The 20259-nt window shown below is 31.3% G+C and overlaps 1 protein-coding gene across 1 annotated transcript; it reads right to left on the bottom strand.

The window, feature by feature from the left end:
- Positions 1-15880: 15880 nt before the first annotated feature.
- On the bottom strand, positions 15881-19460 carry LOC118050795 (flavonol synthase/flavanone 3-hydroxylase). Its single transcript, XM_035061266.2, has 3 exons — positions 18806-19460; positions 17264-17591; positions 15881-16295 (listed from the first exon to the last, which is right to left on the bottom strand). Exons 1-3 carry the CDS (start codon positions 19444-19446, stop codon positions 16083-16085), a joined length of 1182 nt encoding a protein of 393 aa, XP_034917157.1. The 5' UTR covers positions 19447-19460; the 3' UTR covers positions 15881-16082.
- Between the last annotated feature and the right edge of the window lie 799 nt (positions 19461-20259).

Here is a 20259-nt window from a genome sequence, read left to right as displayed (position 1 = left end):
AGGAAAAAGACTTAGACACGGAGCTGTAGGTGTGGTCTCATTCATGCTTACAACAAAATTGAAGTTAACATTAGGAATCCAAGAGTCAACCATACTCAATGTGTGTGATGGAGGTGGAGTAGCATTTGATGCATGAAAATTCTTGTATGAAAAAACCGAGTCATTAACATGTCATGAAACCAAAATTTTCTTGCTTTTAGGGTGATAGCATTTATAACCTTTATGTTTACTATTGCAACCCACAAAGACACAAAAAATAGTTTTTGGATCAAACTTATGATGTTATATGTCCCAAATGTAAGGAAAACATTTTGGTCCAAACACATGTAAGGATAATCTGAATGGGTACCATGCAATGCAAAGTATGGAGTATCAAAACTAAAGGTAATCTATTAATAAGATATGCATTAATAGTAAATGCCTCTACCTATAAGAATAAAAGGTCACCACTATGAAACAATATGGTCATTCCTAGTTCTTGTATAATCATATGCCACCTTTCAACTATACCTATTTGTTCAAGAGTATTCGAACAAGAAATTTAATGGATAATAATTATTATGTGAAAATGAGATACAAGCTTTGATTTGAAAAAATTCTCCTCCTCCATCCGAGTGAAAAATATTATTTTATTTTTGAATTGTCTGCTAACATACTGCTCAAATGCAAATATTCATTAAAAAAAATCTAATTTTCATTGCAAGAGAATAATCCATGTATATTTAGAAAATTCATTTACTAAGCATGCATAACATTTAAATTTTTCAAGTGATAAAACAAGAGCAGGTCCCCATAAGTAAAAATGAATTTTGTCAAAAATGCTAGTGCTTGAATTTTCAGATCATGAAAATGGTAATCTACTAAGCTTCCAAAGTTGACAATTATCATAAAGATGTTTTGATTTCATTGTCCCTATGAGATCAATCAAACCTTTATTCTTTAACATTGATAAAGCTAAAAACTGTGGATGTCCTAGATGTCCTAAAAACGTAGAACACCTCAACGCATCCAATGCATCAGCAATCAATGTGCCTTACTCTACACATGCATCACTTGTAAATCTGGCACCAGCTCTATTGTTTAAAAAGATGAATATTGATTATTGCTTAAAAATGAACGAGTACTTTCATATTAAGTAAGATATTGAATCAAGCAATCTCTGTAACAAAACTAAGGTTTGTGCATAAAAAATCAAGATTATAATATTACCTAAATGATTTCTAAAATTTATTTGCAATAATAAAACATTCATGAAGAAAATGAGAAGATAAACATTAAGATTCATTCATATCTTAAAGAACTCACCTCAATCACCATCATCCTTGATTTGGATCCAAGAAAGAGATTAGCCAACCATGATATATATAAGAACACTTTAATAAACATGAAATAACTTGAATCAAACTGAAATAATAAGTTTTACAAACTAAAAAACTGAAATCTGCAAAGAAGAACACAACACAATTTCAGTAAAAATTCTAACACAAATCTGACACTAACTTTGGATAGCTATTCAACCCTCTTAGAAGCCTCTTTTGGAGATGGCTATTAGAGACATATTTATAGGAAATTCTGTTAGATTTCCAGATAATTAAAGAAAGCTCATTTGGAAATCTAATTCAAAACTTATGGGCACGACATTGAAAGGTGTTCTGAAACATCAAATCAGGCCAGCTTAGAAACCACTTTGGTGCATCTTTTTCTTCCTCCTTTATAAGCTGTATTTTTCTTATTTTTGACCCAAAATAATGTAACAATGTCCCCCCCAGCTTTCCATCCATGTGCTTGCCCTCTTAGATCAATGGATTACCCAAAATAAATCAAATGTTATTTGTTGTGTGGATATGTAAGATCATGGGCTGATTTTAAGCATCAAATAAGGATACAAATGTACCTATTATTTGTGCTAAGATTGACATTGAAACCTTGAGTGTTTGATGGTTGAAGTTTGCACATAACATAAGACAAGTTTGGGCTTGAAATAGATCATTTGATAATCTTTTCTAGGATTGGAATAGAGTTGATTTTTTTAGACAAATTTGGAGCACTTATTTGAACCTAGATTTGCTTCAATCTTCAACTAAATTTCTCTTCAATTTTTTTTTTTTTCTGAATTCCGACATTAAATTTTCTAAAATAATTCATTTAAGCTCCAAAAACCTATCGAAACATTAAAAGAAACTTCTTTACTAAAAAGCACATCAATTATTATAAAAAAACCAAATAAAAACAATAAATACATATGTAAAATAAGAGACTTAATGATACTTTTGCTATCGAGCAAAAAAAAAACAATAAAACCTTTGAAATAAAAAGAATAATAATAACCATAATTAGGCTCGACTCATCATAGTTGAAAGACCAATCATGCAAACAATGGTATCTTCAACTTAGTGTATACACAATGGAAAATAAATAAAAATAAACATACTCACATTCTCTAAATCAAATATCCATACAAAATTCTAAATTCAATCGTATTTATCATGCAACCAACATAATTGATTCACATGAAAACTCAACTTGTAATCTTCCGTTCTCACTACTATAAACAAGGTAGCAAACTAGAGAAATATCTATCCTATATATATATATATATATATATATATATATTAAGATATTATTTATTCTTTGTCTTTAAGTGGTCACTTCCCTTTTGACGCAAATACAAACATTTATGATGAATGATTCGGTTACTCACAAAGTCACAAACTTAAAGTGCTTTTACATACTCATATTTCAAGCTGCCGTTTGATTAAAGATAAACATTTGTGATGAATGCCCCTAGTTGCTGAGCAACTCAACATTGGAGTAGCTAGAACTTTGTACACATTTATTTATTTAATTGTCTAATAATTATTTCTCTATCTACTTAAACCTTATTTAGGACTAGATCAAATGAATGATAACAAGTAAAGCATCACACTCATCTTTTATGCATAATCACACAACTCACACAACTTTTACAAGGAAAGATGTTCTTCAATAATCTTAAAGAAAAAAAAAGTATGTTATATCTCGCTTTATAAGATATTATCTATCCCAAATTAAAGCATGCAATGGCCAACACAATAATGAATCCAAAAATATAATGTTGATCCTAAACAAGTCTATTGGTAACCCATAAGTAGAGTTCTACATCTCCAAATTGAGCAAGTCTAGTTTCCTTGGTTAGCTAACATCCAAATCTACAATTTCTATGAAGAAATCTGATCCTAATTTCCTCATTCTCCTACCTGAAATCTCACCAAAAGTCAAGAGACAAGTTTGTCTAGATTCGTCACCCCCTTCCCTTCATAGAATACTTTCATAAACTACATACCATGCATGAATTATCTTAGTTTTAAAAATAAGTTCTTTTTCCCCAATTCCCCTAACCTATAATTCAATATCAAAGCATCTATTCATTATCGAATTTGAAATGAATTTTTTTAAGATCATGTTTAGAACACCTTACCTGGTACAAATTAAGATTTTAATCTTCAACCAGTTGAAGATTTTCAACTCCCTCCTTTATTTTCTTCTTGTTCAATTTCTTGTTAATCCCTTGCTCACAAGTATTTATCCCATCTATAAACCCTTAATCTTGGATGAGTTCTTGAAATTTTACTGTTTCTATCTTGATTTTTCAAGAATTAGTATAAAACTCCCTATTTTCTCTCCTTATGGTTCCTGTAGATTTTTGGTGAGGAGAGAGTATTTATACTCTATAATTTTACTTATTTGCATTTAGACTCTATTTTATTTAAGTGTATTATTATCTTCAATTAAATCCAACCCGCAACATTATCGGGCTTATTATATTGTCTCGAATAATTTTGCCTAGAAATTATATTAAAAAATTTCTAAATTCCTATCTTTTATTTAACCATACACATGAATTTCTTCACTTTTATTTCTTATGTAGTTAGTTTTCAATTTAAGCAACCTTTATTTATATTTATATTTATATTTATATTTTTTTCTAGGGTTTACAGATTGAGTTTTAAATGGGGCTGATGTGACTCGTTCAATATTTTCTAGGAACTTGCTTAGTTAAAAGATAATCCACATGATACTATTTTTATATATATAACAATTTGTAATGAAACAATTGAAGACTAGCAAGTTGATGACATAAAGGAACATTTAAGTTTCATATGTTCAAGGATCTGATGGAGCAATGATTTCTCCAAAAGCTAGATTTCATGACTGATTTCTCAAGGGTAGAATTGAAGGAGTCCTTAATAATGAAAGAGAAATACAACAAGAGGATAAAGATTGACACCTTATTTGACTCGAACAAGTGTTATAATGGGATGAGTTGCTGTCAGACATAAGCGAGGAATAGGGAGAAATGTAAAATCCTGAAAAAAAAAGAAGAATGATGAATGATGAATGATGAAATGAAATATAAAATAAATAAATATAATAATTAAGAAGTCCAATAAGAAAAATATGAAAGACATAAGAAGTGTGACTCCAATTATAAAGAAAAGAAAAGAAAAGGGGCCAATGTGTAATTAAGAATAATGGGGCTATAAATACCCCATTTCTTCCTCTTTCATGGTTGGCTGAACACCATAGAAAAAAGTGAGGAGAGTGTAGATTTTTCTTCATCAAAAGAAAGGGAAAAACACCAAATCTCCTAAAATTATACAAACCTAAAACCCTTAAGTAGAGAGGACACCCATTAACAAGGACTTTAATAAGAAAAACAAGTGAATAAATTGGAGAAAAAGAGGGAAGAGGGCCGACTGCATGCAAGAGAGGAGAGACCAAAATCTTCAACTAATTTGAAGTGAAATTTTGAAATTTCTCCAAGTATGGTGAAAAACACTTTAATAATTAATTAGGAATTATACACCAATTTCAGATTTTATAAATTAGGGTTTTTAAGTGAAAATTTAGGGGAAGTACATAAATTGTTAGAATGAAGTTAGTTGAGCTAACATAAGACATCATGAACATGAAAGACATACAAAATTGTTAAAGAAAAATCATTAACTTAGAGGCTTAAGTGGCCATCCATGTGAGGATTGAATGGGGGAAGAAGGGAATTCTGAAATTTGTGTTGATAAACACTTATAGTATGTACATGATGTGAACAATAAGTGAATAAAGCAAAAGAAAAATTGACTAGAAAGACAAAGGGAACCCTTGGTTCCCTTAGGCCAAGTTCAGCCAAAAGTCAATTAAGGAGAGGGAAGAAGATTTCTAGTGTATTATATGACTTTGATACATGAATTAATTGTAGTGGAAAGCTCACTAATAGGGAAAAGTGTGAAAAAAAAATTGATAGTAGGAGACTTCATGAGTGTGATGCATGTTATGTGAAGTGAAGATGAAATTATTAACCATGGGTATAACTCATGATTTTGGCACGGGAGAAAAACATAGAAAATAAATGTCATAGAAGAAAAAGAGAAGGAAGGTTGGAAAACTCACTTAGGAATTGTAGGTGAAATCTAGGTAGATTCATCACCCCCGTTCTAGAGACGATTTAGGCCTCACAACAACAAAATTTAGGAAACATCTCTCATAAAAAGTGTAGTCGGAGATGTTAGCTTTCCAACAAATCTGACCTCGCTTGATTTGGAGCTTTAGAGCTCTAGATATAGGTAAATGTATGAGTAAAGGTCAAGCTACTGCCCTTATTGACAAATTCAGCGAGATTGCTAAAATGGAGAAGTTTAGCCGTAATAGGGGTAGAACCTAGTTTCCTTTCCACCTGAATTTTGTAACGTCATACCTTAATATTGAAAAGGAATAAACCATATTTGAAATTGAATTTGATAATATGTGTAATGATTTAAGATAATGGAACACAAATAGTAAATGTTGTTGCTGCTGCCTTGCTATTTGCAAAATATAAATTGAACATGAACTAATGTGGTGTCCTTGTGGATGCAGGAGGAGTACAACAACAATAAGGGAGCACAAATTGAGTATCAATGGCAGGTAGGTGTTTCACACCTATACTCCTTAGTTAATAGTGAAATTAATATTCTATTTTATTTTAGAATTTGACACTTCCGAATAAAGTTAGAGAAAAGAAAGATATGATGAAACAGACGCAGATTGAAATCTGATTTTGGTTGTGGACTTATGGACTTTGATTTTGAATAATAAACTATAATGATGAACTCAAAACAATCGCTTCTGAACTTGATTAATCCATCCCAAATAAGGGCGGCTAATGATGTTAGCAAGATTTGCTAACATTGACATGATCTTGATGGAAATATAATGAATGTTGAACCTGATTTGGGTCAAGAATACTTAATGATACTAACGAACAATGTCAGTATTGAAAAACCTAGGATAATTTGATTAGCTTCCAAAGAAGGAAGCTAATGATGTCAAGAGATCTTGGCATCGACATTTTTAGAAAAAACCTCCAAGGTAAGACATAAAAGAATTCATTGAGTATTTCAAGTTGGAAATAGTTAATGGCACTGACCGGTTAAGTTGGTGTCGGCAGTATTAAGGATATGATTAGTTGATCTAGGTAAGGGCAACTAATGACACTAATAAAAATTATTAATGTTGGCAGTAATCTCCCTACAATTAGGGCAAGGTAGTAAGATGGGTGTATCCGGTGAAAAATAAAGGATAATAATCAAAAAAGAAAAAAAATCATAAATGGGTTGTGAGATGATAGGCTCTAGGTGTAGTCAAGGAATAGTTAAGTATGGGTTTTCAGGACAACTATAATTGTGTATTATCAAGTAGGTAATTATATATGTAGATACATGTATTGATAACTCTCCCTCATCTCTGCTATATTTTCACTTTTAATATAATTATTTTCATATTTTAATATTGCAGGTCCTTCACATTCACGTCAGGTGTCATAATCTATTTTTGAGTTATTCTCCAAATTCACCTTTTCTCTTCTAAAAAATCAAAAAATTATTCAAACTAAAAAAAAAAAAATCCAAAGAATAATAGCAGTGAGAAGAGGATGCCGGAACGACATGAAAATGGCTAGAATTTGGTTAAAGAGGTTCAAAAATACAAAGATTGAAATTTGACAGTATTTTATTGATTGATAAAAGCCCTATTGATAAAGAAAATTCTATTTGAGAAAAAAAAAAGTTCAAAATCAGATGTTTATGTACTCAATTAAATTTTATCGAATGTTTAATTGAATTTATGGAGGGTTTGATTGCAAGAAAAATTGATTTTTTTAGTCAATTTAGGCTTAGGAGAAATTAAAGTTTCAGGGTCAAATTATAATATTTTAGAGTAGATTTGGTCAAATCAGGGGATTAATTGCATAAATATTGAAGTTTGATGGCCAATTAGGGACTTAATTGAAGAAATACAAAACCAAGGACCAAACTAGAAAAGGTGCGTAAATAAAGGGGCTGTAATTAACTAGATCAGGGGTCAAATTTAAAAAAATTGGAAATTTATTGATCAATTGGTCTAATTGCATAAATCAGATACCAAGGACTAAAGTGAAAAAGAAGACCAACTTTAGGGCCGACGATTGAATTTGACAAGGATGCAATTCAATTGATTTTTAAAATCAAAATTGTAATTTAGGACTTGATTGAACAAATTACAAATTGAAGACTGAATTGGACTTTCACATGATTTTGCCACCATTTCCTTTTAAATGAAACAACACGTTTTTTCCAAAATGACACCGTTTCATCCACTGCTTTTTTTTTTTTAAGGGAAAAGCCCTAAATAGTGCCATTTTGAATGGCATTGTGGGTCTTCTTCTTTCCCTGGACATGCGCGGCAGGGGAAGAAGAATCTTTCGTTCCCTTGCTTTTCTCTCCTCCCTCTTTCTCTGAAATCCCTAAAAAGAGGCCGACCAATCCCTCCTACTTGCCTAAACTCTGACTCGTGGCCTACCACGAGGTGAAAAACAGAGGGGCAATAAAAAAGGCAGAAGAAAAAAAAAGGAGAATGAGAGAAAGAAAACAAAGAGAGAGGAAAAAAAACAGGGGAGAAAAAGAGAAAAAAGAGAGGAGAGAGCCAATAGAAAAAAAAAAAAAAAAAAAGAGAAGACGCAGGGACTGGTGTATTTGTAAGGGGAAGAAGAAGAAGCCTCGCAATGACTACCACCGGGCTTCCCAGCCACCACCTCCACCACCGCTACTGCCACCAATGAACACCATCATAAGCCACTCTAGGTAATCTTCTCCCCTTCTCTGTCCCCTTTTCATTTGCATGCAGATTATGAGCAATTCACATTCTGCAGCAAAATGAATAATAATTAGCTAGTTATTGTGTTGCGCATAGTAACCACCCATTTGTTCCTTTGGGCTGGATAGTCCAGCCCACATGTCTAGGCTGAGTCCAACCTTGTAGAAAGTATTTTTTTTTTTTGCTAGTTCTGGCCTGATTTCATTTGGGGCCGATCTCGGCCCAGTTTCCTTTTAGACCAAGTCCGACCCATCAATCCAAAAAGAAACAAAAAAAATCATTTTGAATAACATTTGATATTTTCTTGTGTATTTTTTTATTATCAATTTCGCTTAATACTGAGTTGTATTTTTATACTGCAAATATACAAATCTATTATTAAAATCCTGATTTTTGTCAAAACATTGCAAAATTATGTAAAAAAAATGTCTTGTTTCATGCATACAGCCAAGTCTCTCAAAAGCTAAAAAAAATCATATTGTATTTTCATACAACAAAAAAAACTTCAAAAAAAAAAATATTTTGGCTTTAATAATAATTTATTAAAGTCACGAAAACTTGACCAATATTTCAAAAAATTCAAAAAAATTATTTTGTCTTTTTTAATAACGGGGATTACGAACTTACACATAAGATGTACTTCTAATATTAAATTAATTTCGTTTGTTGACATTAGAATGGTTAGGTTTTACTCGATAAGATAAAAACCTCCTTACTGACCAATAATTAGAAAACACAACAAGACCTTAGTTTTTTTATCAGACAATAAAACAAAGTAGCTTATCTTAGGTAAGGCGTAGTTGAGATAATAATACGTTCATTTTACACAACCAATCTTTATACCCAATCTCTGCGACCAGTTAGAGTTTCTAGTGACCAAAATACCAGGTGGTAACTCCCATTCTATTTTTTTCATTGATAAGAGATAAGAATTCCTTGTCTTCCATACTTGTCAGATAGTCATACATATAACCTGAGGATGAACGATCAACGCGACGCAACACTCTTGCGATATTAGGGGTAGTATCTTAGGTTCCTAGTTTCTTTTATATGAATTAGGAAATTTAACACCACGCGGTCCACAACAATACCTATCAAACAAATTATATTGTTTGCCATTAGTGGTAATGCCCGATCATGATTCATTCACAAAATGAGAGAATGCAATGCAGATCCTAATCGCGGCTAAAACATCAACACGCAATTGTTGATAGTCTGACAGGTTTCATACTAATGGTTAAATGATTTGCAATATGCAAGTTTAGTGTCATTAAAGAAACTGTGTCATAAATTGTTGTATGAAAATGACAAAACATTTGAAGCAAGTACCCATAACGTGCGTAAGTGCACGCATTTAACCAAACAACACGATAAATGAATGAGTGCTTGTATCTGTATTTTAAAAATATTTTTAAAAAGTTTTAAATTTTTTAAATTTTTTTTATTAATTTTAAATTAATATGTTTTGAGTATTTTTAAATAATTTTAATTTAATAATATCAAAAATAATTTTAAAAAATTAAAAAAATATTCTTAATAAATATTTTAATATATAAAATTATTTAAAAAATAACAACAACAGAATGGACGTTTTTTGAATTTTAGCTTGTAGGAGTAGCTCTGATTCCTTTTTATATTCATCCTACCATAATGATCACAGTATAGTTTTTCTAAAATGTGGTTGTAAATAGATGTTGTCACCATATGAGAGAAAGTCAAATTAGCAGGTAGCGTGTAAAGAATGGTAAGTGAATGCCAACAGGATTACGATGAATTGAAAGACTCCAAAATTTACTTTTTAAATTGTTGTCACCCTAAAACTTCCAACCTCGCCTTCACAATGTCACGCAACAATCATTTGGTGATGATTAACCTCTTTCTAGATCAGCCAAACTAAAGTAGGATGTTCTAGAGGATTTGAAGAGACTAAAACGTTTTGGAATGCCTACAATCAGATATGTTGTAATTACATCATATGGAAAACCTAGCTCAAATACATTTATGGACGATTAACAATTCCAAGACCTATTTAAGTTATTATAAACCTCTCTTTTCGTGAAGGAGATTTTGTGGAAGAAGAATATTATTCAACATATAACGTGTCCTTCAATTCTTAACCTAGTTAGCTCAGGCTGCAGTGGCCTTAGCTACTTTCGGACAATGATTGTTTCCAATAGATATGTACAAATACGCTCTCAACTACACTACGTTTTTTCTTGAGAAGCAATCATGAAAAACCATGTCATACTAAACACGTATAAAGCAGGAATAGCAATTACTTACGATGCTTCTGGTATTGAAAACGATACCTTCTCAGAGAAAAAACTAATCCTTTATTCCGGATAATCGGTCTCCTATGTCTCCCCCGGAAGTGGATCGAATGGCTTGCAATGTCTTCCATCAGTACAAGCATATCCTGATACTGCAAATGCCGCCACATTGAGTGTTCACACAAGGCTATTGCCCCGTAAAAACTTCTCCGAGATAGCAAGCAAATATTTGTTAAAAGAACAGTAAGGGGTGAGAGGGTGATGGGTTTAAGATTCTTCCAAAAAAAACTAAAAATCTGTACACTTGGGCACTGAGAAGAAAGACTTCCATCAACACTGGAAATGGTGCAGAATAGAAATAACGAAACAGAGTTTAGTGACTCTATTAGGGTTTAGGACCAGACTTCCACAATCAAGGACAGAGACCTTGCAGCCAGGGGTGGAACTAGAATTATTTATTAGGGGGGACCAAAATTAATATAACAAGATATAATATTTATTTTAATTTATTATATATGAGTTGTAAAACAAAACCTATATAATTTAGTTTTATTCAAATAACTTACTACAACTATATAATGACCTTTGTATAAGGTAAAAGGTTTGGAGCAATATCAAATTGAGTCAAAGCTTGTTTAATAGGTTGTGAGTTATCAATATTTTTTCTTTTTTCTTAAAACAAATCAATTCCTCTTATTTTGTTCATGGTTCAATCTAAAATCAAAACATATATAGTAAGAAAAAAATCAAAACATATATAGTAAGAAAAAAATTGATAATTTTGGTGGCTCTGCTAAAAACAAAATATAAAAAATCCAAGCATAATAAAAATAAACTAATAAAATATATCTAATTAATTAGAAAAAAATCACTATAACAAGAATTCAAAAAATAATTGGTAGAACTAGCAGATCTGAGAGAAAAAAAGGGAGCAAAAATGGTAGAATTATATATAAAAAAAAAAACATCATCAAATTATTAACAAACATCTCAGACAAAACAAAAATAGATTTTAAATTTAAGTTACCTTGTTTTGTTTGATGAAAGATAAATTAATTAGTGACTCTGTTTTAATTTTTTTATAGAAAAATTTTACTCACGATTTGTGTTTTTATTTATATTTTTGATTGCTGCATGATTTATATTATGACAAATTAAGTGCTCTATTTTTTGTTTTATAAAATAATATTTTTATTTTGTTTTTTTTCTAAGTAAGTTAAGAATAAATTCAAAGAAAATCAAAAGTAAAGTTAAGGCCCACCCCTTTAAAATAAAATATATAACTTCTTCTCGTACTTCATTACCCATTACCCAATAATGAAACAAAAGTAAAATGTGTCAGGGGAGCCTGGGCCCCTGCTTGCCCCCCTTCTTCCGCCTCTGCTTGCAGCAACAACATTTTGATTGATATACAGTAGTTCACCCTAATACTGCAGCTACATATAACTACAAAATCTCCTTAGTTTCTTCTAGAATTCATCACAAGTATTCCAAATCCTCAAAACATTTTTGTAAAGAAGAGATGGGCTCATTGAAATAAACTGGAAGATAAACTCTAGTGAGATCTTTCCCGATATTATCTTTAATCATCAACCAAAGACTAACCCCTCCTTTTTTTAGACCGTGTCAAGCAATTTCAAGGATAATTACATCCAACATACTTAATGCAGGAATCCATGCCATCTTCAATATCAGGAGGCCCTTTATCATAATCGTAATCAGAATCATATGGTATTTTACAGAATTTAGATTCAACACTTCTAAATGAATTTGATGAAAGAAAATCTTGAGTGTCAAGGAATTCATTGTCATCCTCGTCTGTCATGAATCTCTTGATCATCATTTGAGCCACGCACACTTCCCTTTGATATATATTCCATGAAAAGAGGGAAAAAGAAGAAGAAGAAGAAAAGGTTAAAATGGACGATCACAATTTAAAAGGAAAATGGATAGATGATGGTGATGAAGGGCAACTATGAAAATTGATATTTATTTATTTATTAAATTTTAATGCTTTAAAATTATTCTAAATTGTGTTATTTAGGAATATTAGCATTTATTAGTTAAATTAGGATATCGGTTTCCTTGTTGAATTAAAACTTATTTTTTTTTTCAAGTTTAGTGCATACATATAAATAATTATCTAAATACCCTATGTTTTTGTTTAAAACTACATCAATTTATTTCAAAATTATTTTAAAAACATATTTATTTTATATATATTTTTATCTCAACTTCTTTCTTTAATCAAACATGTTTTTATTTTTTTAAAATTTAATTCTCTGTATATCCATTAGTTTGAATTGAAAAATATACGACGGAATCGATGCAACATCAACAAGTGGATGAATATGACTGCTCGCATGGCAATGAACTCATGAATTTTGAAGCAAAAAAACTCCAAACCATGCTACACTAACATGCCACATAAGAATTTATCAGAAAAACAGTTGGAGTATCAAATTTAACCCTGCCATTTACAAACAACACCCATAAAAGTGTGATATATGATTGATGAGGATCATGGTAGGCTGCTAAAAAATGCCTTGAATAGAGCTAGAAGGCGAAGGAAAAAGCAAGGAAGTAGCTAGCAGCTGTAAGTCAGCAATAAGGTGGAGATTTCTAGATGGAAGAATATTACAAGGAATAGGAGAAGAGAAGTTTAGAAAATAAGAGGCATTCTATGCGGCAAAAACACCCCTAAAACCATCCCTTCAACCAGCTTGACTCAAGTTCCTGAGTTGAGTTTGTGTTCTGATTTGTGTTAATTATCATAGGATTAGATTAAGATTATCTTATTTATTTAATTTTCAGCATTCAGAATCCTTCTTTTTAGCCTAGGATAGAAGTCCATATAAATAGCAAGGATGTATGGAACATTCATTCAAGTAATAAGAAATTATCAAACACCTTTTAGAACATTCTGAAGCTGTTTTTCTTTCTCTTCTTGACTTGTATCATCAATGATATATAACATCCATTTATTATTATCTTTCTGTCCAATCGTTATATATTTTAGAAGGGTCCCACATAATTTTCCACCAAAAAAGCCTTGATGGTTCAACTACATAATAGAAACAACAGATGCTAGTCATGAATACCAATAAAATATTGGTCTAGTGGTTAAGGTATAGCTATATTTTTATAAGAATGAGAACACAAGTTTAATTTCTAGAAAACACACTTTTTAAGAAGGGCAGCTATGAATCCCGAATGATACTAATCTCATCCTTTAAAAAGATATGAGAATACCTGGATTAAAAAAAAAATACTAATCATGAATTAAAATTTCAATCCAACATAGAAGGATTAAAGGTAATCACAAATTAGTTGTATTTTGTTATTTCTGTAATCAACTATTAAATCTATCAACATTAACCACATCAAGTAGGTTGTTTCACATTCTAACAAACAAACGCTATGTTTCATCCAAGGTTTATGGATGTGGTTTGAAAAAAAATGTTTTATACAAAGTAGTTTTAGTTGAGGTTTGTATGATAAAATATATATTTGATTAAAACTGTGGTTGAAATTAAGGTTAAAAAAAAATATAGTTTAATCTGTTTAGTTAAAAATACTTTTTAAATTAAGATTATAAAATGACTAAAAAAACATATATTAATATTAATGGTTTTTAATTAAAATTTTGTAGATTTAACTACTACACATCATGAAAATAAACAATACTTGATACAAAAATATTTTTTATTGCTCCATTACACTATCTGCAATTCATCATGTATGAAATCCATTCGACTAGGTCTCGAGGTACCATGGCTTCCTAAATGTGCAATAACATCAGGTAAAATATCATCAGGAACAAAATTAAAATTGTAATTAAATTATGCAAATGCTATGTCATCATAGGATCTTCTTCTAATGTAATTATGTAGTGCCATTAATGCCACTACAATTGTCAACTTGCATTTTGTATGGATAATCAGAAATGTTTTGTAAAATCCTCCACCTCTATTTCCATACTTCAAAAGATCGTTCTATCATATTATATAGCAATGAGTATACATGATTAAAATATTCTTATCAATTTTTTAGTTTTTCATGACGTCTAAAATCACATAAGAATGTAGAGCTGTTGCTTTTCAAATAGCTTTTCGCCGAAAAGTATGCCATCATTTTTGATATCAGCACATCAAAACGATCCAGAAAGTACAAACCGAACTCAATTTTAGCAAAAAAAAAAAAAAATTTGAAATTGGGCAAAAAGCCGTTTGTAAAACGTAGATAAAAAAATAATGACAAAAAGATTAAGTGAAAAGTGATATATATAAAAGAAATTTATGTATCTATAAAACCCAAAAAATTACAGATTTACTAAAAAAAATTCAATTAGACCATTTTTATGGTATTTTTATAATAGTAATAATAATTAATTTATACATGATGATGCTACAGGAGAGTGAAAATAATTAATTCAAAATGGTTGTTTGCCTTGGTCACAGGCTCCAATACTTCCACGTTATCTTAAGCAGCATTTTTATTTAACCACAGGTGCAGCCAGATTATGATGGGCCCCATCATAATAAAAGCTGATTGTAGCATAACCAAACATATGTGGCTTACACATTTAAGGGTATAGCCATTCATCAACTCTAAGGTTTGTTTTTGTGAATGTTTTGGGTTATATCCTTTTTGTGTATTTCTTGTTACTTGTTTATTAAGCTTGTAGGATATTCAGTGGATTCGGGGATTAATTGTGGTGTGCGTCAGCTGATCCGGACACCCCAGATTATTAAAAAAAAAAATTATGGCTTACTTTAACCTTAAACGTAGCCGCACTACCAAACTACATTGCACAGTGGTGTGCCTGCTTGGCACCGACCACAATATTGAAAAATAACTAATAAATATATAATCATATTCTAATCTAAGATAGCTGCGACAAATTAGAACTCAGAACTTAAGTTCCTGACTTCAACGTTGTTTCTGCCACATATAAAGTCTCTTAAATGTAGACTTTTTTTCTCCATTTCCTTGTAGGAAACTTCTTCTTTCTTCCTGTCGATTTGCCTCAAGAAAACCGCCTCTTGTTGCCGATTTATAGCTGCTTGAATTTCTACTGCTATCCATCTTGGTTGTTGTTGATTTATATATGGTTTCCCTAGGTTCTCGTCAATATCTCTTAACATGTGTGGATTTAAGAAAAATATAATGTTTTGTATATAATTAGTGAGATAATGTTTTTTATACACCATTGCTTTATAATTAAAGGAATTTTGTGTTTTTTTTTTGTCATCAAGGTTCAAATATTAAAAAATAATACTAGTTTTTTGTCGTTTTTTTTTTTTAAAAATTGACATATATGGAGTATATATATGCAATCTATCTTTCGCAGAACTACAGAAATAAACTTAATTTTTGTGAGCCAAATTGGATCGGTATCACCTAGCCATATTACCTTCCTATTCATAAAAAAATAAAATAGTAAAATTGTACTCGAGAAAACAAGAAGAAAAGATTCCCAACAGGATTTTGGCAATAAAATTAAATATAGCAGGTCCATAATATTATCATCACAGAGAGCACACCATTATTCCGAGTGCTAAATCAAGGGGGATCTCTAAAGCAAGACCTCATAAAGAAATACCAAGTTACATGCATATGAAATTCATGGAAGGATTAGGGGCAGTGACATCTCCCAAGTCCTCGCTACTGGGGAAGCTTGTTGAGTTTACAGTAGGTGTAATCCTTGAATTTTTTGGTCTTGAACTTTGGAGGATTGTCTTTGTTAATGAATTGAGGAAGAGGACCCACCACAAGCTCGCCAGGTGGCTCCAAGAAAACTGGCCATGACATTCTTGCCCTATCTTTAGCCACAGTAGTTCGATGCAAAACAGCCTTGTACTTCCCATTGCTAAGGATCTGCATTCCGATTGCCAAGTGTATATGAAGTTGACAAATTTTAGTAACCATTGACACAATAAGTCAAGAGAAATTGTACAGATAGCCTTTAAATGACAGTCCCGTCATAATTATCGGACCCTAATTGACATTGTACCTATAAACTAAACTATCCATTTAAAAAAAATATTTAATATTTTATATAAAAAAAATTAAAAAAAACATTTCATTTTATGTGAATATAAGTTAAATATATTATGAATAATAAAATTTAAAAAAATTATTTTTAAAATTTTTTTATCCGATATTATGTTAATATATTATCTTTTTAAGTTGAAGTATTTAAATAAAAAATGTGTTTTATTCCACATTAAAAAAATATAATTTTTTCTTGTAAACATAGAATATATATAATAAAGAGCTTCAAATCTTACAATGAAAAAATAAAATATTATTTTAATATTTATATAGTGAATTTTGAAAAGTGCTAACAACCAACTAAACAATATATAAAAAAAAATGAGTATTTGGTTAGGAGAAAAAATAGATTTAAAAAAAAAAGATCTTGTTGGGTCGTCCAAGTCACGGATCAATCTTATGGTTCAACCAGGTTTTTTCAAATGATGCTAACTTTTCTGTAGTTAATTTCATGAGTAGACCGATAATAAACTTTTTCGTAGTCACACTACTTTATACCTAAAAAAGAACAAAGTATTAGGAGCAAATGATGTATCATAAAACATAGCCATGTTAATTTGGTATGTGCCCACACCCGTCTTTTGCTTTAATAGCTACAAGTTATTGCTTACAACCAGTTGGCATTTAGTGGAGGAGGAGTTAATGCAGCCTTTATGAGGAGTCCATCCTTCATTTATTTGATTTGTCGTTTGAAATGGACAAGAAAGAAGAACAAGCAAGAATAGAGAATGCAATAAGAGAACTAAAAGAGAAATTGAGTGAAAAATCAAATAAAGGGCTAAGAAAATGACCTCAATTTGATCACCAATGTGAATGATCAAGGCATCAGGAATATACTTAGCTTCAATCCACTGGTCATCCTTGAAGATTTGCAATCCGGGGACCTCATTAGGCACAAGAATGGTGATGGCAGATAGATCAGTATGAGCCACTACCCCAAGTGTTAGGTCTGGACGTGGGCATGGCGGATAGTAATTTATTTTGAGCATGTATTCAATTTGTTCACCTCCGGCAGCTTCTTTCAACACATGCCCTTCAAGCCCTAACCCTAAAGAGAGGGTTGTGAATAGCTTGTCTACCACATCTCTCATATGCTTAGCATACTCCTTGGTAACTTCTCTGCTCATAGAAAAATATTATCATTTAGTAAGAGGGACGAATCAAGGGTTTGAAAAGTTGGAGGGTCAAAATGTGTAGTTTTAGTGTCGGGGGTGGCACATTTCGTGTAAATGTTCCAAGATTTTGTATGATATTTTGAAAAAGTTTGAGACTTGACAACCACCTAAACTCTCCTTTCTGATGGTTAAGAAATTGATAATAATAATAATAATAATAATAATAATAATAATAATAATAATAATAATAATAATAATAAAACTATATATTTTTAGGAGCATATTTCTTCAACTGGTAGTTAATCTAAAAAATTCTCAATTCTAAACTCTTAATTTTAGTTTAAATTTTTAGTTAAATCGAATCAGATATTAACGGAGCTAAACTTAGTTATCAAACTCTAACTAAGATTTTAATCATCTAATTTACCTGACCAAAAACTTAATATAAATATAATCAAATCAATACAAAGTTTTTAAAAAAAAAAAAAAAAAACAATTTTTTATTAAAAAATTAACTCATGATTCAAATCTAAGCCTCATAATTATCAGTACTTATGAACTAAATCAGTAGTTCACATTACGCCGTGGGTCAAAATAAAAAATAATTAATGTGCTAATGTTTTTTTCTAGTAAAATGTTTTTATTAAGAAAAGAATTGTATAGAAATTTACCTAATATGACTTAGTCAACCTAAATATCTAGTTAAAATTTAGTTTATCTTAAAATAAATATTGAATATGAGATTTTATGTTAATGTTAATAAACTAGGAAGCATGATCATGTCTAGATTTACAGTTCGGTCCTCACTATATACCCAAGTATTCCTAAATCATTTATGTTGTCAAGTTTAGGGTTTTGAGACTCAATTTAATAATCTACAAAACGCTTACTGTATCTTGATGCAAACAGGTTCAAGCAGCTGAGGATTACTTGTGTTATCAAAAGAAACGGGACCCCCCAAAGTGGAAAGTGAGGCATCTAGGACTGTGGAAACCATGGTAGCCCTAAATGACCCCTCGAAGTCGAAACAAAATATGTTAATTTCTAACTAATTAGGTTCCTACAAAAGTTTTTGGTTGTTTTCATGTGCGCTGACTACTGAAATTATCTGTCCCCCTTCGCAAGAACTTGGATTTAGTCCTTACGTAGGAGTACTTGTGTCTTATGCAGCACATTTTATTTTATTTTTTTACCCAATTTAAATGGTAGAAAACAGACCTGTAAGAAGGAGGGTTTTCGGGCCAGAACTGGTAATTGATGGAAGGAGGAGGCCATATCCTATGAAAGAGATGATCAACCCAAGATTTTTTTTCTTGGGGATCTTTCTGCAATTTGGAACCATAGCCTTCGATGCTTTTTGAATCACGAGGCCTAGCACACACCTCTTTCTCTTCCTGAGGGAGTTCGAAGAATTTCTGACCAACACCCTGCAGTTCGGCAATAAGATCACTTGGAATTCCATGGTTTATAACCTGGAATATGCCCCATTCCTTGCTAGCATCCGCAATCAAACCCACTAATTTCTCTTGATCAGGCTCACTGAGATCAATGGCTGGAATCTCAGGGGCTAGACCACGAAATGTGGTTATTGCTGGCTGCTCTTTCTCTGGCCTGATGAACTCTTGAGGAATCGCTTCCTTGTCAAATGACAAAGAAGCGATGGTTTGAACTCTGTCCGGCTGATCTTTCTCTGGCCTGATGACCTCAGGAATCGCTTGCTTGTCAAATGACAAAGAAGCGATGGCTTGAACTCTATCAAACTCCATCCTGAAGGTTATCTTCTTGTTTCTTAATTTCTCTTCAAAGCAAAGTAAACTGCCCTCAATATATAGAGAGAGACTTGAGTTACGAGCATGCATGTAAATAAAGTGTCTGTAATTTATTATAGGTAGGGCGGTATGATCACATGATTCACCGATTAGGTTGGATTATTATTATGATTAACTCAAGAAAACACATGTGGGATGCTGATTGGTTGAGAAATCCAAATCAAATTTGACACATTTATCTTTAGCAAAGATTAAGAGTTACGAAATTGGAGGAAAGAACTATAAATCAGCCACTAATCAGAACCACCACCGCCCACCAATGATCAATGAATAAATGTTTCCATTTTTTATTTTATTTTATTTTGAGCGGCATCGATTGTTTTCGCTCTTAGGTTGGTAGATCCAACGTCAATTTAGGAAGGAGGTTTTTGAGATGACAGAATCCGATGCAGAAGAAAGGGTACAAATCTCCAGATTAAAGTACATGCAAATTTCTAGCCTCACATTCCTAGGAACAAAATCTCTAAGCTAACGTGGACGTCGAGGGGCTCTCCAAATCTTCTTCCTTTTATTCTGAAAATGTCTGAATTGTAACTTAATGCACTGTCGGCAACCACATTTCAGACCATGAAAGATAATCATTGAGAAAGAGTTCACGTGGCACTCTATGAACCTTTCCTTTTCAAACCTCTTTACAAGTTATATTAAATTAATACATCTCTCGTCATTGATGAAAAATACTCAGATTTTTTTTAAGGTTTTAGCATCTCTAATCTCTAGCAAACTCAAATTTAATTATGTATTTCTAGGGTAAAAATTTGTATATTAGTGTGTAAACCTAGGAATCAAAAGCTTCTATTTATATAGCAAAAGTCTTATTAGTTTGTAGATTTTTCTGGTATA

Source organism: Populus alba, chromosome 4, assembly GCF_005239225.2.
Source record: "Populus alba chromosome 4, ASM523922v2, whole genome shotgun sequence".
In the NCBI taxonomy this organism is placed as follows: Eukaryota; Viridiplantae; Streptophyta; class Magnoliopsida; order Malpighiales; family Salicaceae; genus Populus; species Populus alba.
Note: the sequence above shows the minus strand (reverse complement) of the source record. Positions and strands in the feature narration are given on the sequence as shown.

Excerpts from the sequence above, each read along its gene's own strand:
- LOC118050795 (XM_035061266.2), bottom strand. The coding sequence starts at position 19,446 with ATGCATGCTCGTAACTCAAGTCTCTCTCTATATATTGAGGGCAGTTTA. Across the intron at positions 17,592-18,805 it reads GAAAACCCTCCTTCTTACAG|AGAAGTTACCAAGGAGTATG; the intron begins GTCTGTTTTCTA and ends TTCTATGAGCAG. Across the intron at positions 16,296-17,263 it reads ACATTGGTGATCAAATTGAG|ATCCTTAGCAATGGGAAGTA; the intron begins GTCATTTTCTTA and ends ATCGGAATGCAG.